At 38.9% G+C, this 23,656-nt stretch overlaps 1 protein-coding gene across 2 annotated transcripts in view; it reads left to right on the top strand.

The window, feature by feature from the left end:
• Positions 1–23,656, top strand: part of ralgps2 (Ral GEF with PH domain and SH3 binding motif 2) — a 104,371-nt gene that overhangs the window by 17,501 nt on the left and 63,214 nt on the right. For both annotated transcript variants that reach the window (XM_056763872.1, XM_056763873.1), the window contains exons 2-4: positions 21,427–21,521; positions 23,150–23,278; positions 23,425–23,529. In XM_056763872.1, coding sequence (XP_056619850.1) covers positions 23,222–23,278; positions 23,425–23,529 — 162 coding nt within the window. In that variant the 5' untranslated portion in view covers positions 21,427–21,521; positions 23,150–23,221. The remainder of the gene's footprint in view (positions 1–21,426; positions 21,522–23,149; positions 23,279–23,424; positions 23,530–23,656) is intronic.

Raw genomic sequence — 23,656 nt, forward strand, 5'->3', positions numbered from 1 at the left:
AAACATGTATATTTGTGTACAAATGTTAACACATTTAAAACTAGTCTGTGGTATTCTTCACATTTCCCCAAATTTTAGGGTGGAATTGACAATGATGCGAATGATAAAGTTGAGCAGGCTATCGTTACCACATCTGACAGACGATGTTGACGGTGAGTTTATTTCGTTTTAAAAAAGCAGTTTAGGAAATACGTTCTTGCCAACAAGTGATGTGGATGTTGCACATGACAGTATTTTGGTTCTCTTTAACTGGTTCGGACCAAAGCAATTGGTGTGGTGAAAAAAAGGAACCATCGCCTCTGAAAAATGCTACAATGTATCATGTTTTGACATTGGTCCGGACCAAATGAACTGAACTAAAGGTGAGAAAGCGCCCTGAGAGAGATTTTTCTTCTCTGATGGGAAAGTGTGAAGAACCCAACAGAGAGAAATGTGCAGTTCATTAGGTCGCCTCAGTTTACTGACAAAACCTCCACATGTGTTCAAAAACAAATACCTTTGAAGCTATATTAGTGAGGATCACTTTTATAATGTTTTCACACTAAAATGATTTTTACTATAAAGTAAACATATCTCTCTGCGAAAACTTTTGACATTATGAGATGTAAAACCAGCTTTTGGTACCTTTGGCAGTGAGGGCAGGTGCCAAGTCCTGCTGGAAAATGAAATCAGCATCTCCATAAAGCTTGTCAGCAGAAGGAAGCATGAAGTGCTCTAAAATTTCCTGGTAGATGCCTGCGTTGACAGTGGACTTCAGAAAAAACAGTGGACCTACACCAGCAGATGACATGGGAGCCCTATCCATAACTGACTGTGGACACTTTACATTGGACTTCAAGCAGCATGGTTTCTGTGCCTTTCCACTCTTCCTCCAGACTCTGGGACCTTGATTTCCAAATGAAATGCAAAATTGACTTTAAGCTGAAAAGAGGACTTTGGTCCACTATGTTTTCTGAAGTCCACAGTCAACGCAGCCATCTACCAGGTAATTTTACATCACTTCAAAGCTTTGGTGGAACGGCGACCTTTGCTGCCTTGCCCCTGGGTCGAGGTGGGCTGGCTTTCGTCGAAGCGGGAGCAGGGGAGTTGCCGCCGTCCGCCAGAGGCCGGAGCCTGCATTCGTCCCCCGAGGGGGAGGAGCAGGGGGCGGGAGTGCCGAGTGCGGCCACCACCTGCCAGATGCCGGAGCCTGCGTCCGTCCGCCCCAGGGGAGAGGATCAGGGGATGGAGAATCTGCCCGACTCCCAGATAAAGGAGGAGCCAACGCCGGCCGCCAGGGGGCGGACGGTCGAGTCGTCCACCGAAGCCCCAGGGCCACCGCAAGCCATCGCGAAGGAGAGTACTCCGGCTGGTTGAGGACCGAGCGGTAGCATGTCGGGGAACCGGACTATAATTTATTTTTCCCTCTCTCCCCTCTCTCTTTCCGGTCGCTCCGAGGGCTCCCTTCTCCGTTGTCTCGTCTCGTCGCTGCATACCCCCCACCCCACCCCCCCCCCTCAAGGGAGGGGGAGGGAGCATGCACAGTCTCGGGGGTACCCCCCGGCCTGTGAGGGGTGGTGGAGGTATGTAGTGGAGTAGGCGGGGCAAGACCGTGGTTAGAGACCGGTGAGTAATTGTGAATGAGCGCCAGCTGTGCGAATCACGTAGGAGATTGGGAGCATATAAGAGAACGAGCGACCGGACCGTCGAAGAGAGAGGACCGGGCCCGAATATATGTTAAGTTTACATTTATGTTTGTGTTGCCGGCAGTCGTCCATGAGGGGCTGCTGGCTGTTTATTATTTACATTAAATCTTTATTTTAACTCTCTTCCGGTTCCGGTCTCCTTCCTTCCATATCTTGAATCTTGTTACATGCACGTTTAAATATGTCATTAAAGCAGAAGTTGTTCAGTTAAGTTCCATTCACACTACGTAAATGTGGTGCAGACACATTAGTGAACCGTGTGTCTACAAAACAAGATTAAACACTTACAATATAAAGCATTATGCACCAATGTTTTGACTTTTACTATTCAGTTCAAACTAGGGATGCACCGATCCTACTTTTTCCTTTCCGATCCGATTCCGATACCTGAATTCTGTGTATCGGCCGATACCGATTCTGATCCGATACTAGCACTGTTTTTCATGAGCAAAGTAGACTTGCATATTTTAACTTTTATTGCCAGAGGTGGATAGTTAAGAATGTTTACTTTCAAGTACATTTTAAAATATATGTACTTTATCAGAGAACTTTGGACAAAAAAATACTTTCCTACAGTATGAAGCACAGGATATTTACTCCACTACAGTCCATACATTTTTTAATTTTTTTTTTTACTTTAAATCCATGAGTACATTAAAATCTACCATTTTCCTTCACTTAAGTATTTTTACTTAAAAGTATGATTTTTTTTTAATGTTATTTAGTGCTTTATTTAACTTAAAAATACATACAAAACAAAATGTGGTCTCATTAAGCACAGATACTTACAAAATGTTTAACAAATAAATTTCTGTTTATTGCACAAAGCTACCACAATATAAAAGTCTCCAAACTCACTCATGCACATCCTGGACACAAAATGATGCGCTTAATACATTCGCTTCTACGTTATTTAAAGTCATGCGCATTGGACGCAGAATGATGCGCTTAATGCACCCGCTTCACTCACGCACATCCCGGATAGTGATGATCGTGTATTCGCGGGGATCTTTGCTTCCCAAGTTCAAAACAGTTATAACACAAAGAGAAGAGATATGTTATGTGTTTAAATCATAGTACATTGCATCCATCCTAAAGTAAAAAAAAAAAGAGTTATAGTGTATGAATGACGCATAACATAGACCGGTTCCGGTGCTTGAATCTAATAACTTTACACTCAGCGAGTACAGTCTCCGGCAAAATGCATTTTAAACAAAACCACAGTCTACTATCTAGTGATTAGGAAGAATATTAAAAACTTTGGAAAGAGTAACGTCCTGACTGTTCCCGGACACACGCATGCTGGATTGAGATTGACAGATGACCGCACCAGCGGAGGTCAGAGTTTTTTATTTATGCTATATTGGTTTATTCCTCGCATAAAGCTATCAAAATACATGACAACGAATACAGTGCATGACACAGTTTATGGTAATTTCCTGATGGATAGTCCTTTATGAAGCTTTAGAGTAACTTCCACGGGTATCGCAACGGATCGGACTGAAGAGAACCCGTCAGTCCGATACCCGATCCAGCAAAAAACATCCGGATCGGCCCCAATTCCGATCCAGAGTATCGGATCGGTGCATCCCTAGTTCAAACTTCTTATTAGTTACCAATGCAACAAGGGTATGAGCTTGATTTAAACAAATATTGTTTATCTTACCTATACATTATTGCACATTAGGATTTTTATAGGATGCTAGTTTGCACAACGTCCATAATCCTGTCTTGAAGCTGAAATTGTTGCTTAAATATGGCCAGGGGTTTACTTCATTGTCTTCAGTAGTTAGAGTTTGATGGGGTTTCAACTTGGGACAGGTGCACCATACCGAAATTTAACTTCTCTGTCTCCATGGCTCTTCTGGTATCGGCTCAAACTCACACACATTATTAACAAGTATTTTTCCGGTCGCGTTTTTGCTTGCCAAGTTGTGATTTTAAATTTAACGAAGTACAATACATCACACAAATCATACTTAAGTACAAGTCAAATTACAGATTTTAAAAGCTACTTAAAAAGTACAATTACACAGAAAACCCACTCCATACAGTAACGCGGGTAAATGTAATTCATTACATTCCACCTGTGGACGCGAGTGATAATTGGTGTCAGCTGTGTGTTGCCTCGCGTCGTTCCCTCACTGCTCTCATCCTATTATCTACTATCGTCTTCGGATGTTTCTTCGTCAGACTTGGGCTCAATCTGGTAAGGTAAAATCCCTGCCATCTCTATCTATAGAGGGTATGGACGTATCGTCACTTAACCATGTTAACACCATGTGAGCACGGCATCCTGGGTGGCAAAACATTCCTATAAGTCGTAGTGACGCAATATGGAACACTGTCGAGTCCAGCTGCTTGTAATTTCCACCAATAATTGCGTGTTTCAGTCCCGGTTTCTTTATTTCTCCTATTCTCCTCAGCCAATATGCTGGGTGTTTTGCCACCCAGGGTAGCGTATCCCAGGGCGTGTCCCGGCATTTTCACGTAGGAAAGTGACGTCGATGCATACCCTCTATAAACTGTTTATAATATCCAACCACCTGTTAACCGTAATCCAGTAATGTTGGTAGGCGTTCCATTTGCCACCCATGATGAACGCGTTCATCGAATTACAGCAGACTCCCATAATGATGCTAGATGTTCCATTTGCGGCACATGCTGAACACGTTTGACCAATCACAACAGACCACACCATCTTACCAATCACATGACCACAAAGATTAACTTGACCTTCAAGGGGGGCGGGTGGTGCCGTTGGAGGGGCGGAGCACCCCCTAAGGTAATGGTAGGGAAACATTGAATACAAATATTTTTGGGGGATGTTTACAAAACACAATGTGGAGATCCTAATTTGTCTTTGATAACCATACTTTGACTCTGTGAATTTAAAGTCACCGTGAAATGTACTGTTTTTTATGGAATATTATAGTGTTTTTATAAAAGGTTTATCTCAGCACTTAATACAACTTGTATAGTTTGAACAGTTTTTTGTTTCAACCAGAAATGGCGATATAAGTTTACAGAATGTTCTACTGTGTAAGCAGTTTGATGTGCTTTAGCTGTTAGCATGCTAATAAACGCACCATGTTTAAAGCTTATACAAATATTTCGACTATCATAACTCATCCCTAGATAAATGCAAGGTAATAGGCTAGCACAGATTTACTTTTAGTGCTTTGAAAACATAAGGTCTCATGGAGAATGGAACGTGGGGCACAGAATTGATACGACTGTTTGTTTAGTTGCAGCTGTTTCTTCTCCTCACACACTCCCACAGACAGACAAAGAAATATTGTTCAGCGACTGTCAGATTCAAGGGGAAAAATACAGAATGATAGAAAGCGGATACATTATAGTTGCTGTCAGGAATGGAGTACATCAAAGCTCATTCAGACTGCATTTTTTCTTGAGGTGGAAAAGTTATGACCTTGACTTTTTGTTGCGTTTCACAGGATAGAGGTTTATTGTGAGTAATACACAATATATCTGTGTTGAGATATTTAGTTGAGTATGTTTGGTATTGCATTGCACACATTGACAGACCTTTTAAAAACCATATTCTGTAATGTGAGTTTCAAACAGACAAAAAAAACGTTTGTGACTTACCTTTTGTGAGTAATGTAGTGTAGGTACTGGCAAAAATATATGAATGTTTTTTTGTGCAGTAAATTATACATTTATTTAGCCTGTGTATTTGTTTAATATAAGTTACCATATTGAATTGAAGCCCTTGGTTTTCATATATTGTTAAAGCATGTGTTTAGAGTCTACATTTGGATATGTGAAGTTTTGTGCATCCCTAGGGCAGGACTTTTCAAGCTCAGTCCTAAAACTGGGTGTCTTATGTAAATAACTCTCTCTCTCTCTCTCTCTCTCACGATTCGTCTTATGATTATTTTTCTGTTGCTCGATTAAGAAAAACCATAATGTATCTCAAATAAAACCCAAAAAATCTTAACAATATACTTAGATTTGCACAGCAAAAAATATTCTGCTTTACACAAAATAAAATAATTTTACTTTCATACAAAATGAAAGACCAGCATGTTTACTCTTTACAGTACCAACATAACTCTCTTGTTCAAAAAAATTCTAAAGTTGTTGTACAAAAAAACCCACTCTGCAGTGCACAGTATAGACATTCCTAAGAGTGTTTAACACAATACAAAATTCCTGTTTTTGCGTATATTTTGCGTGCATTGCATCTCTTCCCAAGATAAGACGTCAAGGTTCTTTGCTTTCTCCTAGAAAACACGAAAGCAATGCATATAAGAACAACAGCTATGACTGTGGAGTATTTTATATCTACTCTTAACTTCATTGTAGTGCTATGCTATAATTAGTTTATTTGAATGCTAACGTGGCTATCTAGCAGCTGTGCACTTTGGTGGTGCTAGGCTAACCAATTAACCAACGTATCTTAGCTACCTGTGCAGTTTGTTCGTGCTAGGATAGCTGCTAACGTTCAAGCCAACATTAGATGATAACTAACGTTAGCCAAACACAGCTGTCTAGGCGCCAGCAGCTACCTAGCACAAACAAACTGCACGGAGAGCTAAGATAGTTAGCTAGCACCACTGAAGTGCGCAGAGCTCAAGCTACACTACACAAACATGTAATTAATTTAGCCAACGTTAGTACTTACTTGTTATTGTCTCCTTCACGACTGACAATGGGCTGCCCCCGTATCAGATGCCCCAACATTGCTGTTGTACTGGCGTGGTATGCCAACTCTATTTGGCAAAGAGCGCAAATAACGACACATTTACGTTTGGGACTAAATTTGAAGTATTCCCCTACCCATGTTTTGGTATACCACGCGTGTGTGGTGAGCTGCTGCGAAGCTTCGACGCAAAAATACGACGTCTACAAAATTTTGTCGCTACAGGCCTAGTGAAAATTACGTATTGTACCTGTAAATGAAGCATGATAAAACATTAGAGGTTACAGCACCAAAAGATTATCACCAGGGATGGTCAAATGGTCTGTGGTCTGCTCATTTACCTGGTTTTCTGTATCTTGAATAAGTCACAGATGAAGGCCGTGGTAAGGCACCACATGAAGCGGAGTGCTTGCGACCCCTTCAGCAGAGACTAATTCATAATACACTACTAGCCTCGATCACCTTATTGCTTTTATAAAGCGGTTACCACAGAATTCCAGTGTTTCCCCTATGTTTACGGCTTTGGGGGGGGAAGGATGTGCGGTCTGTATATTTTCTATATTTATATGCCTTTGTGGCGGAGGTCCGGACAATACTTTTTCAAATAAATCATATTTATTCAATTGAGCCCTGTCGAATATGTATATAAAAAGTTAACATCTAACGTTTTATCAGGCCATTTATTTTATATTCAGATACCCACAATTTGTAGGCCCTCGTGCTAAAGCGAAGTCTTAGTGGACTATTTTAATACAACAACTGACAACTAAATGTCACAACTGAAAATAATTTATCATGAGCAGAAGTACTTACTAAATTACTAACAAGTAGCATTTTCATGCCATTCATACTAGAACTGATTCTAAATAATCCCAGATTAAAACATGATTCATTATGAAATGCTCTTAACATGCTAATTATTAATGCTATTGATATTATTAATATCTTTCATGCTAAATGTAGAAACAAGACGTTATGGTTTATAATGCAACAAACCTATATAGCAAACAGTAAACTGACTGACAGCCTAAAATACTTCATTACTGCTGCATTTCATTAACTTAAGCGTTACAGTAAAAGTGTCAATTAATTTACCTGATCTTGGTGTCTGCAGGTCTCAATATGCGACGCGTCCTTGGCAGGAGAACCAGCATTTACGGAGCAGAAAGGTTTAAAATGAAATGTGTTTGGCACTATATGAAGATATTAAAGATATCGGCCAAATATAGTCAACATAAATTTCCCTGAGTGCATGTGATGTGTACAGCTCATTTATGTAGACGCGCTGCTCAAATTAAACTTAAGAAATTGTCTGATGATGTGAAAGGTTATTATGTCCCGCGGTCTGAATGGAACGAAGCCAGGCTGGGAGAAAACCTGTCATCCAGTGGTGCCTGGACTGTTGCTGCTTGTCAGGGACAGGGCGTGCGTCCTTTCGAGAGGTCAACCGATATGCGTTTTTCAGGCCGATACCGATTATTTCCATGTGAATTAGACCGATAGCCGATATTTTGAACCGATATATATATGGTATAAAAACGTAAATTTATATAGAAATTAAGAACACAGGCTCTGAAACATTTGAAAGATCTTTAATTCTGACTGAGAAATCTTAATCATAACACATATATTAATAATAACAAAAGAAAGAAGGGAGCACCCAGCAGAATTAAGTGAACATTTTATAAACCAAAAGCAACACAGTAAAAAACAACAAGGAACAAATGAAAAAATGAATTGAATGGAATAAATTATATTTCTTTATGGAAAAAAATATGTTCTGATGACTTAAAAATTGCATACAATACTAGAACTATTCAATTAATCATTTTGCTCATCATTGGATTAACTAGCACAATTTGAATTTATATAATAAGTGTAAATAATTGAATTGCCTTCATAGCTTTATTGTGTATGAAAAGACCGCAAATGTTTTCATGAAGCTATAACATTAAAAGCATATTTTAGACACACTTAGTTAGTACATTAGCTTATTCCTTGTGTGTATTGTCGGCAAGACAGGCATTTAATCACACCCATGTGTGTCTCTGAACAATTAAGTGTATAAATAAGTTGCGAAAAATAACTCGATCTGAAGGCCTGTTTATAGTCGAGCCTGGCTCCGCTTCACGAGCCTCCGCTGTCCGCGCGCGCAACTCCCCAAACAGACGAGACGTTTATACTTGACGCGTTCGCCGTTAAGATATTCTTTGAAACGACAAGGGGCGCACAAATGAAATCGTTCTGTAAATCCGCAGGAAGTAGAAGAAAAGTAGGAATTTTACCGGAATTACTTCAGATCATCAAGGAAATTTAGGAAAAATTTAGGACTATTAAAAAAAGGGCGAAAAAGGAGATGGAATGTTCGCCCACTGCATGCCACAAAACGTGGAGATGTAGAATACATCGCTCTTGTGAAGCAGATGTGTGTGATGGACGGGGAGATGCATTGTCACGAAACGTGTGGTGATAGAGAAACCCAAATGCAGGCAGCGGTACGGGGTAACAAAAGATTTTAATAAACACAAAACAAAAACCCACAATGGGGTAAAATACAGGGGATAAACAAAGACAGCCAAACAGGAACGAAAAACTCACGTAGGGTAACAAACTGTAACAAAAACTCTCAGGAACAGAGTGCTGGAGCAGAAACGCTGGGACACAGCGTATGTATAAATCCTGGGTACAGCAGTACAGACGAGCAAAGTTACAAATAACCAACGAGCACAAGACAGAGAATACCAGGGCATTAAATGGGGAGACGAACAAAGGATAATTACAATAGGCAGGTGTGGGTAATAAAACACTCAAGGGAAGATAACGAGGAGACGAGAGGGGCGGGGCCATAGACGAGACACGAGAAGGCGCATGACAGCCAATATCTAAGCCATGCCATGTCCTTCTCACACAAAACCCTAGACTTAGTCATGACTCCGCTGCAAGAATAAGAATAAACATGACATGATAGCGGAATCATGACATGCATTTCAAACTATTGTTTGTTGATTTAATACATTTTTACATCAAAAACTTTTTGTTCACTCTTTCATTTCTGTGCATAATGCAGACACATTTCTACATATTGTTGGTTAGGGACTGCTAAATGTACATTGCCATAGATTAACCTATTGGATGTCTTTGTTTTATAAAATGAGAAGATATAAGAACAGTTCAAAAGAGCAATGTTTATAAATATTATTTTTTATTCTGAATACAATATAAAACAGACACACTGATGATTAAAGATGTCTGTATAGCGTACATGTTCAGCCAAAATCTCTTCAAAGCTTTCATGTTGACTGCGGCGCCGCGCGAACTGTTCGCTCGAGTCACAAAAAATGTCGTGCACGCCGCCACGCGAAATGAGTTCGCGCGGACACAAAGCGAACTTCCGATAACTCCGCGATGACGTCATATTTGGCGCGCGCACCCAGGCGAACTAGTGACTGCGTCGAGTATAACCAGCCCTTAACATTTGTCGCGAGTAGCTTGAGATTGCGGAGTCTGTGCGTGTGTGTGTGTGTGAGCGCTCTGACTGAAGACCGACGATTCAAGTTCTTCATGCTTTAAAATGGCTTGTATTTTTGAAATGGCGTAACTTAAAATGACGTGCAAAACGCCAGCTCGATCAGTTACAAGAAACGCGTGCAGTGTGCTGCTCGCTTGCAGAGATACATCAGTGTTATACTATGGATGTGAATTATATCTACATGATAATAATGCGTAAATCCTGCGGAACCTGCAGGAAACCCGTAAAGCTGCTCCGAAATTCAGGCACTAATAAAATTGAAGTGTTTTGCATCTTCAGTGTAGTGGATTGAGATTTATTTCAACGTCTGATGCTGCTTTACCTCAGAGAGCATGAACCCGAAGCAGCGCTTTCGGTGTGAGGGTGAAAAACACTTTCTGTACCGCAGCCCCCCGCTTTGATTGGCCGGACTCGTGACTTAGTCCCAACAAATCGGAGGGGCAGTGGGCGGGCATTACTCTAGGCAACAAACTAGAGTGACGTGTTCCGACTGCTCTCACTAATTCCTTGGCTGCATCAGAGCCAAATAGCGCATTTCAAAATTAAATGACTTTATAGGCAAATCGGCTTTGAAAATGATCAATATCGATTATCGGCTAAATCTTTGATATGGACACCGATAATCGGCCAGTTCGATAATCGGTCGACCACTAGTCCTTTCTTTACTTAGCCATTTTCACCACCCTGGGAGCGTTTTAAAACGCAAATATTTTTATATGCTTGCTTTTCCAGTGTTTGACACAAATATTGTCGGACACGCGCTCTCTGTCCACTGGCCGGAGTGTGCTTACCTGTGTGTGAGCAGAGCGCACATGTCTCTGTGTGCGCACGCATCGGAGCGGAACTCGATACGGAGACCAAAGGAGAATTGTAAATGTAGAGACTGAAATGACATGCCGCCGTATAAATACGATAAAGACCATAATGCTATTAAGGTATAGACATGTTCTGTAGGAAAGGTAACCTTAAACACTCTTCTCCACTCCTGCAATCTGGCGCTATATATAAAATAAGATTAACTTGACCTTCAAGGGGGGCGGATGGTGCCGTTGGAGGGGCGGAGCACCCCCTAAGGTAATGGTAGGGAAACACTGAATACAAATATTAAACCCAAATAATTACCCATGTAACTTTCATAAATATGCATGTGATAGCACATAATAACGCATAAACGTCAGCAGGAATCAATAAGTGTGCATGTGCTGAAGGTTGGCGTGTCAGCAGTCCAGTAAGTGGGCAGCAGCGGGCTGTGTGCCTGTACTTGTATGCTGATAGAAGAATCCCCCTGGGACAAGTCCAGCTGGCCTTAGCCCAGATCCGCTGCCTTCTTGATTCACTTTTCATTTTTCTTCTCTCGTCCAGGAGTTTTTGCGCTCTTCATATGATTTATTACACTGGCTTGACCGTGTGCCCCTTTCCTGTTCCTTTTTAAGCTGAATTCAAAAGCCAACTGAACAGGAAACAAGGAATTTTAAGAGGAAGAGGCCTATAGCCTTTATGACTGTCACATGGCCACTGAAGATACACACAAACATGTGGCCAAGAGAGGAAATTATGAGTTTATCTTAAGTGTTTTGGTGTGTTAAGGAGATCCGATTAATGAAACCATATAATCCCGCCCAAGGGTCAGGGTTTGGCTGGTCAGCAAGTCCCTGCAGTTGGATGCCAAAACAATGCTTTCTCAGGCAATGGTTATTGACAAGTAGGTGTACATTCGAAGAATAAAAATAATTATATTATCTTATCTGTGTCTGGCTTTAATTTTCTGTCACTGCTCAGCATACTGGTGGTACTGTGATTGTTCATTAAGTGCTCTATGTAAATCCCTACGTACATCTGAATTTTTTCAAACATTTTTAAAAGCTTGTTGTGTTTTTTCCCCAAGGGTTAAAAGTGGAAGCAGGGCTCTAGACTAACATTTAGGAGAGGTGGCACTGGTCCTACCATGTTATTCAATTGGCACCAGAGTCATGGGCTGAGCCAAGAAAAACTAAATTCAATCAATTAGAAATTAGTACAAGTCATTGCTTATCATTTAATTATTTTTATTGTGTATGTAAACTCTCTTTCGACCCTTAACCATATTCAAAGCTCATGTTTCTTAAAGCTACATTCTTCCTTTATTTGTTGTGAACAACTCGTATAAGAGAACACAATTCATTTATATCAGCGAGTGTTTTTGGGCCTGTCCTTTGTTGTTTTATGAACATTATAAACAGATATCATTATTATGCTGCTATTCCTTTAAACATACCGTTTTGTTTCCCAACTGTTTGTTCACTAAACAGACTAGGATTCTTGCTAATATGGGAATTTTTACGTAATTTTGTGTTTATATGTCCGTTTCAGAGTAAGAAGGCGTGAAAGAGAACTCTGTTAAGTATTTTATGCCTTGACTCCCTCGGCACGCACATATCTCGAACAACCCGCGAGACCTGAAGGCTTTTAGTGATTATTCTTCACGAAAGCTGCATTGATACATATTTGGTATTTATCAGTAGCGACTCACAAATAAATAGGACTCTACGTGATGTTTAACTTTAACATTATGTATGCTTTGCTGTATTGTTAGAGAGCTTACCACAATAGTGTAGGTCTAAAAGTTTAAACGCATGTTTCCTGCAATAGCTTCACATGCATACAATACAAGCAACATATTTCGTTATCTTTGCTGTTTTGTTCTTAAGCCGGGGAAATTCTTCTTCATTTGGTCGCAGTCTAGAGCCCTGGGAAGAATGTTGTTGAGCTGTGGATTTTTGGGTAATGCAAGGTAATTTGAGAGTTTTTGAATGGCCATTGAACTGGAGAATTTTTTGTAATGCTGTGGTTTTGTTATGCGAAACTGGCAACCCTAGTTTTGCACTTGCGCAGAAGTTCTGTACGGAATATCATGTACATTTATATGTAAATACAGTTTTTTATAGTATTGCAACATTTAGGGACATTTAAACATCACTACAGTGATATCTGCCCTGATATGAATGGTGTGTATTTGTTTGTTTTCTTAATCACCCTACATCACCATGTCATCAACCTATTCAAACAGATTCTGAAGTATTTAAAATAAATGAAGAGAAACAAATTTAGAAATCAATTCTAGGGCGTTGAAAAGGAAGTCCTGGCGCTTTAAATTACTGAATATTGAATATTGATCCACTGATTTGAAGTTGAGTTTCAGATATGGTTGCCATGACGGCAAGTGACCATTAATAGACATGTCAGAGTTTATAGGTCATACTGGTGGATCAGTTTCCAGCATTAAGTAACGCTCCAGGCTGTGTTTTCTTCCCGATTCACAGGACAGGAATGACATATGGACCACAAACTGACTCTCAGCTTATTGAGTAGGCTTTGGTATGTTATTCGGTCAAGCTGTCTTTCGGCTGGGTTTGATTAGAAGAAAATCAGCAGAGGGTTCAGCTAAACAGAACACATGCTTCAAGGATTGCATGGCTTTTTTCTGACAGCTCATCAAAATCAAACATGCAGCAAACACACAGCTCAATCACATGAACTCAAAGATCAAACTCATTCACTTCCCCCATAGCTTTTCAGAGGTTTACACCCACCTGACTTTAAATTAATCGTGTTGACTTTGTGGGCAGCACTGAATGTTTCTATCTACTTTAATAGTTGTGTATGAGTCTCTTGATTGTCCTATATGTAAAAAGAGCAATCTCAACATCATACAGTTACTGCTGGACCTATGTAAAATATCCAGAAATGCTGAAAAAGCAAAGATTGTGGAGGACCTGGATAATTTTTCTTAAGTTCATTGGACAGTCTAATGACTCATGACAAACAAGAAACCTTTAAACAAACTAGGACTAAACATAAAAAACGTCATTGATTGTTTAGGTAACATCATACAGTATTAAGAATCAGGGCGTCTAAACTTTTGCACTGGGCTATTTTTAGAAATTCTGTTATTATTCTTTAGTGTGAACTTTATGTTAACATTTCTTTAGTAAAATACCTTGCTCAGGGCAGGACTAAATTAAAAATAAACCTTCTTTTTCAAACATCCATTTTATTTTTACAAAAGTCTCAGCTTTTTCCAGATTGTGCAAGGGGTGTGTAAACTTTTGCATACCACTATATATGACATTATATTCAAAAATGATTAAACCAAGCTGCCGGTTCGTGACATTTGAAGATTGTTTCTTACCTTAAAACTGCAAGTAAATGGCTTTTCCTCGCGGAAGGTCTGCATTTGGGTTAGGGTTTAACCAATAAAATGTTTTAAATTCACATTTCATGTCCATTTTTTTTTTTCTTGTAGAACTCCGCTTCGTGTCGGCTCCTGATCACACTGTCTGGGCTTATTTCTGTGATAACCGCCTGCCTGCTCATGATCTCTTATTGAACATTGTTCTCATAAGTTTGGTTGTGATGGCATTGAGGTTGAGCAGCTCTGGTGTAGTTGGTTTATAGCTCATGTTAGTTTTTATTAATAGTGATCGTATTTAGTTAATAAAACCCGGTCCCACTCTGCGATCGTCACCAGAAAACATAGGAACAACCAGGGAAAAATAGTAATGGCATAATGTAACTTTATTCCTCTGTTGTCCAACATCGACCACAAAATAAGACCAGACCCACACAGCCCCAACAAATGAAATCCCCACAACCAACAAGCCCCCCCCTCCCCACAAACAACCACCCAGCAACCTCCATTCAGGGCCACTGAATGCAGCTATAACTTAAACTGCTGTCATGTGATGTAATTTAGCATACCATTTGAGTCCAATATCTTTTTGTAATATCAAGAAATCAAGCAAAGTTAAAATTTGCTACCTGGCTGTCAAATCCCAGCCCTCCCAGAGTGAACATCTATTTGGGATAGGCCAAAATGGTCACCCAACCGGAGACTCATCGTAAACTGAGGTTGATTACGGCGATAAAATTTGTCTGATTGACACTCCCTCTTCAGAGAGCTACACCACAGTTATTTAACCAGCTGTTACTGCATGAGTCACTTTCATATTGTCGTTCCACACCTCTATTCTTGAGTCCTCCGTCACAAGGCGACGTCTCTCAGCTGGGACCTCACAGTTGCTGGATAAAGCCAAAGTTATATCCACAAACACTTTATTCACAGTCACATTTCATTGCTTCACACACTTTCATCTGCTCTTTCTAAATTGTCTCTCAAGATAATTCCAGCTGGCCCTCAGGGCTAGTGGGAGACTGCGAGACATGCATGAGCTTGAGAAAGGACAGGTACAGACAAAGAAACAACACATAAAACACAATCACACAATCAAATAAACATACCCAGCTAAAAGTTGGTGTAAAATATGTTTGAAAAAATTGTCTAAATCAAGCTTTGCTCTAAATCTAATCAATGGTGCAAGTAGAGAATATTGGATAGAAAGCAGGGTTTCATGTAATTTTACAGTCTTATCTATTAAAATACTTGTAACTACATGTACTTAAAATTGGTTAGTTTCAGGGCTGAAACTGAATAATATTACCTGTTACATAGTACGTCAATGTTTCCAACAAGATTTTGCTTGACTTTGGCACAAGGTGGCGTCACGTGCGAATTAGCATATTCATGACTCATCTCGTCATTATACTTGCGTTTACTCTCTAAAGTGTTACACACACTACGGTACTTTAATACATCTTAATTACCAATAAAGCTGTTGTCAGACATAAAATAATAATTACAGATGATTGTTCATGTTCCTATGTCCAGTCAGTAACTTCACAGGTGCTTGGAAACGCTGTTTTGTATTCATTCACTCACTCACAAGTAAGCTGCAATTTTTAATGTTCTGTTTCTCCCAGCCGCTCACTGAGTAACGGAGAAGACACCAATAAAGAGAGACGATCCTTAGTCAGGAAAGCAAGATATTGTGGGACTATACAGGTCACAAAATAGAGTTCGCTATGTTATTATGAAAGTGTCAAAACAATTTGGTTCATTTTGAAACTATGGCAGAACATATGAGACTGTGGCGGGTCGCCATAGTCTACGTTATAAATGGGAAACACTGTCCTTGTAATGTAATGTAGCCAAAAGACCTGTTAAGCACACATATATGGCAGATCTATCACCAGCCTCACACTCAACAGCATTTTTCAAATTCATTTGCTTCTGATCAGCACTCTACCAGAACTGTATGGTGTGACCTATTATTTTTATAGTCTATCTCGCTCTATCTCTCTGGATGATCTGAGTGCTGGCAGGCTGGTTGTTTCTCACCTCCTCATCATACACACGCACAGTCTGCTGTTGAACAAGCTACCCACTTCTGTCTCTGTAGGACAAGCATAAACTTCCTTTCCCTATACATATTTGAGGTATGATTGCATTTCATGCACTGTAGCTGTTTGAACTTTCTCTATTTCTGTCTCTGTGTAGATCTCCAGCACACCTCCAAACATTTTTAACTTTAAATGTGAACTTTTAAAATATTTTCTCCTATTTCGGCTTACTATGCATACATATGCTTTATGTAAGCCATTTGTATGCCAGTTGATTAAATTAAAAGAGTGAGAATTGCAATTTCGGACTGATTAGACTAGGGCGGTCCCGATAAACCAACGATAAATGTCACGCGATTTATGCACAGCACGAAGTACGGGAAAATGCTTCTGCGTCCGAAAGCCAGAGGGCGCTCTCGTGCAGAAACTCCAAATACGCACTGCAGAAGAAGACCATAACATGTTCTAGAATCTAGGAAATGCCTATGGACATCTTTTTATCACTGGTACTCAAGCCTCATCAGGTATTTTTATGATAATAAAGTATATTTTATAAGGATCATGTTTGACAGGTGTTGCTTTTCAAATGCACAAACTAAGCAACTCGCACTGCTTTTAGATCCAGCAGCATTTCCTACTGATCCCAGAGCCGTGCTTCACGGACAAGCAAAAAAATATTGACACATTGCATATCTCAGCCAGCTTGATTTCAATAGGATTTAGTGATATCGCGATAAATTATCGTGCAGGCCTAGATTAGACGTTTTTTCAGCCTGATCTCATGGAAATTCGTAACTATTTAACAGAGTGGCTAATTTGAATTATTTGTACGATGTGAGTTGTACAGAAACGTATTATTATTTAATAAGCAGCATACTAAATCCCATCCCCTAACCCAACCCCTAAACCTAAAATCACTGCCATGAAAGCAAAATGTACTAAAAAACGTGCAAATAAGATTCTACGAATTCATATGAATTAGCCACTAGGGCTGGGCAAAAAATATAGATTATTAGATTTTAATTGATCATCAATTTAAAGAAAAAATATCTTAATCCCCAAATCGATTCTTAATGCAGGTGCCTCATGGAATATAATTTGTATTTCTCCTCATGTCCAGAGATAGCGTCATTATTCGAGTTGAATTTTGATATCTGATTTATTTCTTAAACATGATTCAAGTTGTTCATGAATTTCAAGTTGTTCATGATTTCACATTTACAATGTTTTTTTTTTAACAGTAGTGTTTGGTTACTCATAGTAAATGTAAAAAGTAATTCAAAACAATTGTGTGGGCTCAACTATTAACGTGAATGTGAATTTCATTAATTTAGCTGAGCAGTTGGGTTTCAGTTACCAGCATATATATTTAAATATGGATTCCATGTCTGCAAAACTAATATTTTAAATGCAATACTGATAACTAATCGATATTGAATTTAAATTTAATCTAATTTAAATCATATAAATAAGAATCAAATCGATTCATAAAAAGGGTCTCGAACCCAGCGCTATTAGCCACCTCGTAAAATAGCCGTGAGAATGTGTTGAAGTTTTTTCTCATCCAGCCCAGCAAAGTCAATTCAACCAATAGTATGAGTTAGTGGGGTGGGGTTATTATCAGTTTGTCCAATGGAAGCAGGGGGAGGGTTTGAGAAACCTGTTTGGAAACCAGCATTGAATATTTTGTTGGACATAGTTTTTAGCTTGGGTTATTGCTGTTTCATCATACAGATACACAATATTGCGTGCACACACAAACTGTGTAAAAATATGTTGTGCTGTTTTGCATGTTTTATTTTTTTTGTCGAGGCTGATGAAAATCCGTTTTGTAAGACGCTTCAGTCTCATATCACTGAATCATGAATTTTTTTTTAGTCCATGTGCACATATAATTTCTCAAGCCTGAACATTTCTCGCTACAATGCGTCTTTTTTATAATGTGTCCTTACTGTCCCTCCAAATTGAGACACACTAGATCACACATGGCTGGATGGCATTTAAGCAAGAAAATATTGAAGGGAAGGCCATTCAACGGCGTCACACTTGCTCCTGGCTATTTAGAAAACTGGGACTCTACACAAAATATGTCTTAATGAAATCGCTTCGATTTTGAAGCAGTTGGGAATTGAAAGTCAATTACGTTGAGTGTTATCAAATCCATGGGAATCAGTGTGACTCACCGTCTTATATTGAAAAGGAATATGCCCTTTTCACAATGACTTGACTTCCTTTTCGCAAAGCAGTGTATCATAACATCCGTCTTGCAACAAACAAGGAGAAGAAGAAGAACTCTGGAATTTAACAACAGTGAAAAAAAACTGACAGAACACATATTCAAGTACTTATCCTAGTACCTTCGCTAACACAAAAAGAAAACAAAACACTTACCTTCATAATCAAACAGGTACTGTTCAATGAAGAATTAATATCCTTTATGTAGCTTTGATCTTGTCGTAAGCGAAAATGTGTCCGCAAGATGTTGTTCATCATATCTAGCCGTATTTGCAAGGGTCTTTGTGAAGCAACACTACACTGCTTCACGGCAGAACTGAAGATAAGTGACGTCATATAAAAAGGGCCTATTAACTCCAATCACTGCTAGGGATGCAAGATACTTTTTTTACTTATTGCTATGTTTTGCAATAACTGAATCATTTTTGTACTTAAAACTTTGACTATAAAAACAGAAAATGATAAAAGTTGAATTTATTTTACAACTCTTTAGTATTTTTTGGGGGGGGCATGGGCTTTTTGCCTTAATTATTCATAGGCCATGAATCAACTGAAGGACATTGTATTTGTTATTTGAAGGATATGTTTTGACCATGTGTGTCAGATGGCAGTTTTTTTCTGAAGATATTTCTCTGTTTGGTACTATTGTTCTCTTTCAGAGGCTATAAATGTAAATACACAGAAACATTAGTTTGTTGTTAGTGTAACATAAATGGAGTACACTAAAACACTTGCTCTCAGTTTCATCTTTGCTAACTGGAGCACATAAGATCATATTTTACATTTTAATGGTCTCCTATTATCGTTTCCCTCAAGGCCATAGGGTGTGTATTCTTTCTGTGTCTGTGACTGTCAAATGAAAATGGATGAACAAGCCCCAGAGGAGGCAGAGAGCCAAGTTTTGGAAATGTGTGTGTGTGCGCGCTAACCCTAACGAACCCTAACCCTAACGAAAGTAAGCGGGAAAAGAGGGTTAACTAGCCATCTCTGAGAACACAACATAAACACATTGTGTAAAGTCTTTGCCACATATTAACTACTGCAAGTTTGCTTCAAATAAACTTTGCGATATAAAACTACCTCTTGCTTTGTTTTGATTCACATTCTACTAAAAGAGGGCGTGCAAGAGATTTAGGCCAGTTGATGTTATGTCCAAGTTATGTCTTTGTTGGTTCCTGTACAGGGCGATGAAAGAGCATGCTTTATGGGTCGAGGGGAAATGCATTTTAATGAAGGTGGGATTTGTTCATTCCTTCAGGCTTAGTGTCTCTGTTACACACTGTTTCCCCCGGCAGGTTGCAACAAGACAGCGACACCTCCCACGCTCATTCTCATCCGGATCTCCATTTTGCCTCTCACTCAGCCTCCTCTGTGTCTAGCGAGTGTTTTAGCAAAATCTCCTTCAACAGCTTTCCGAAGTCTGGCAGATTTATCTTTCCTTCGCAAATACTCATCCCAACATTCCGTCTCGAGACAGACACGTGTAGAAAGGGATGACTGTGTTGCTCTTGACAAATGAAATCTGCGTGCAGCATAGTTGTAAACATTCACAATCTTTTCGGTGGACCGTAAAATGTTACGCTATGCATCTCTGTCACATGATCTGATCCTATGTCAGCTGTTACATGCGTCATCGCCTGCAGGTGTTTTACGGTCACAGATTGATGAAACAGCTGCCAAGACAAGACAAGACAAGAATTGTCACCATTTCTGTGCTAACGTCAAGTGAATAATGCATGTTTTGTTCTATACTCTTTTTTTGTAACTGAATGCTATTTCGAATTAATATAAATTAAAATCCTTCAGTTTAAACATTTGTTAATGTGACAGTCCACCCAAAAATACAAATTCTGTCATCATTTACTCACCCTCTTGTCATTTCAAACTTGTGTGACTTACTTTCTTTCGAAGAACATAAAAGAAGATATTCACTTACTTGCATTGGTTTTCTGTCCATGCAATATGTGAATGTAGGCCAGTGCTTTTCGGTTACCAACTTTCTTCAAAATATGTGTTTGTGAATGATGACAGAAATTTCATTTTGGGATGAACTATCACTTTAAACTCTTTCAACCGTGCAATTATATTACATTTTCTTTACAAAAAAATATGTTTGGTAAAAAAACGCAAGGAACGGTGGATATGTTACAAGTTGCAACGAAAGTCTGTGACAATTTTTTGTGAGAATTTGAAGTTTCTATTTCACGGTCCATTTATAAGATACCTTGGACGTCTAGACTTTTGTGGAGTCGTCCTCTTATTGCCATGGAAACAGAAACCAAATTGTAGCTGCATATGTTGAGAATTAAAAGAAAATAAGAATAATTTAGGAGACCACTCCAAATGTGCCTTTAATGTGAATATTGGCCATTTCATTCCAGCAACTGATGAATTTCTCAGAATTGACTTTCACTGTGAGCATGCCAAGATACATAAATATTCAGGTTTATTCCATCAAATTTTGACCAGCGGGTGCAGGTTTTTTTTACAAATAAATATAAATAAACCATTTTTTTCACAATTTATCTAGAAGTTATCTTTATAGTTTTTCTGTGTTTTTAGCTATAGCCATATTTTTTGTTTTAGTCTTTGTATTTTTCTCTAAACTTGTGTTAGTTCTCTAACCCTTAAGTGTGTCATATTTCTGTCAGTGACATGTGGAGGCCTTCGGTTTATGTAGACTGAAGAAGATTGTTCTTCTTAATATGCATTAAATGTTTTGCTGAGACATGTGATGTTTTCAAGGCTTATTTTCATATTTGTGTAGGAGAAAATACTTAGCATCCTGCTTCGCATCTGTCCTGCAATGCCATGCATCGGCTGGCGTATATTCTCGTCCTGAACAATGACCTTACGCTGAACTCTCTGAAACCTTAGCCACGACCTATTCCACTAACACACTGCTATTGTTTTTAATCCACATATACAGTGCCACCTAGTGGTATTCACATTGAAACACAATGTCTGTTTCTTCTGGCATGCATTAAGGCTGAATGCGCCAACTCCATGCTTTGCTGCTTAAAACGTTTTTAGATGTATTAATTAAGCATGTTTTGGACTAAGTCTTTTTTATTTTTTGTTTCTCTTACCAGGTTTTGTTCAGTGAATGTTTCTGAGGGAAAACGCAGCCAAACAAGTGCAGGGAGGACACAGCACAACTTCACTATGCATATTTGACAAATACTTGGTAAGTTTTGAATTGTTCCTATTGCACATTATTCAAACAACTGCTTTGGAGCTCTTTGGCCAATGAAAATATTTTTGTGTGTGAGATGGCTGAATTAGAGCTGCGATTTTGATTAGTCCTCAGTTTAGCAGAGCTCTAAAGTCTTCCAAACTCTTTGCAACACCTGTTACTAAACAACCCTAAAGTGCACACATACAGACTAATGCCTCCGAGGCACCTGTTCACTCTTAAAGCAAAACACACTGTTCTCATTGCTGCCTGAACACCTGCTCATTTAATTCACGTGTAACCAAATGTTGAAGGCAGTGTTTTGGCAGTGTTTTGACAGTGAGGTCAGCAGTCATCCATGTAGTGTTTACGGGCGTTTTTGTTTTCTGAATGTTGTTCTCTCTAGCAGTGGTATACGCTTACACTGTTTTCAACAAACAATAGATTAGCTACACACCCTCAATCAAAACTAGGCCAATATGTGTTTTATTCTGATATTTCTATTAAAAAAAATATAGGAAAGGGAAATCCCACAGGAAATAAAGCATGCATTGACTATTTTTGTCTATGTTTGTCTTTTGTTAATACTTGTTGATCCTGTTATGTAGTCATATTGACTCTGTAAGCTTTCCACATATATTCTCTGTCTTTTTAACCAAGCCTTCTTAAATTTTCCCCAAAGATGTGCTTCAGTTTAAATTCCAAGTACAACTATAAAACATGAATACAAAGTTTTTATCACATCTTTAAAAATAAATTTAAATAAAAAGCAGATTCCAGAAGCGAGTGTCAGCTTTCCAAAATGTGGTCGTCACTTAAGAAAGTACATAAACACCTTTTGGTCATGACTGGTTTTTGTTGTGTGAAAAATATTCCATTCAGTCTTAAAGGATAGTTCAGCCAAAAATAAAAAATCTTTAATTTGTTTCCAAATCAGTATGACTTTTTTCTTCTGATAAACAAAAAAGTTTAGAACGTTGCTTACCAGACAGCACTAGGCCCCATTGACTTCTGTTGAATGGTTGACATGGTCACATTTCTCAAGGTATCTTCTTTTTTGTACCACATATGAAAAAGTCACATACATGTTTTACATGACAGGAGGATAAATATGTTGTTAGAAATGTTAAAACCCTGCGTTCATAAAAAACACAATTATGTTAAGTATAAGCAGGTCAACCTGTACAATATACGTTTATAAAAAACATTTTCCAGACAAAACAGCTTTCTGAGGCTCTCTGGAGGAGATTTGCTGATGCTCTCAGTGCTTGAAAGCATTCCTTAAACATGTTTTACAGCCTCTATAAATCTGTGGCCCAGCAATCACACAGCAATCTGCCGCACAGTGTTTATGGGGCAGCTAGTTGTCCTGATCTTCGCTGGCTCCACACAAAATTAAACATGTAGCACACAGAACACAGCAAATCTTTTTGAAATACTAGTACTATACAAGTAAAACTTTACTCAAAATGAATGTTAGGAAAATATTCCTGAAAAAGTCAAACTTTCTGGCATGAATCTAAAGAAACCTTATGTTTGGACATAACTGGATTTCAAGACAAGAACTGAGGTGGAACTATTATGGTATTTAGTAGGTTTTTGCAGCATTTGACCAATGAATGTGTGTGTTGAATTTGCAGGGGGCCAATCAGGCATGCCAATGACGATGAAGATGATGAGCTCTTGCCGTAGTATCTGATGGTTTGATAATAATGGACATTTCCAATGGCCAGCCCAGCGTCTCCACCTTCGCGACCCCAGCGTCAGAGGTAAGCACACACATAAACACTATCTAATAGTGCATGATGGGGTAATATGGGTCATTCCCGACCAAATAGTTAGTGGATTTATCCCGACCAAATAGTAGATGTAATTGTATGTGAAAGCAAACTAAACCATCTCTCTTTATTTGCAGAAGAGCAGCAGTTCAGAGTCGCTCAGTGAAAAGGGCTCATCAGAGCTCAAGAGTTTTGATGCTGTGGTCTTTGATGTGCTGAAGGTCACGCCAGAGGAATATGCAGTAAGTCTGAGTATTCTCTGTATAATGCAGATTGTCTTTGTTTAGACACTTTTAAGTGTTTATTTTTCCAGATTTAAAAAGCGAGTCGCAGTTAACTGTTCTAAAATATCCAATTGCTTGAAGAAAT

The sequence above is a fragment of the Triplophysa dalaica genome, chromosome 13 (assembly GCF_015846415.1).
Source record: "Triplophysa dalaica isolate WHDGS20190420 chromosome 13, ASM1584641v1, whole genome shotgun sequence".
NCBI classification, from domain to species: Eukaryota; Metazoa; Chordata; class Actinopteri; order Cypriniformes; family Nemacheilidae; genus Triplophysa; species Triplophysa dalaica.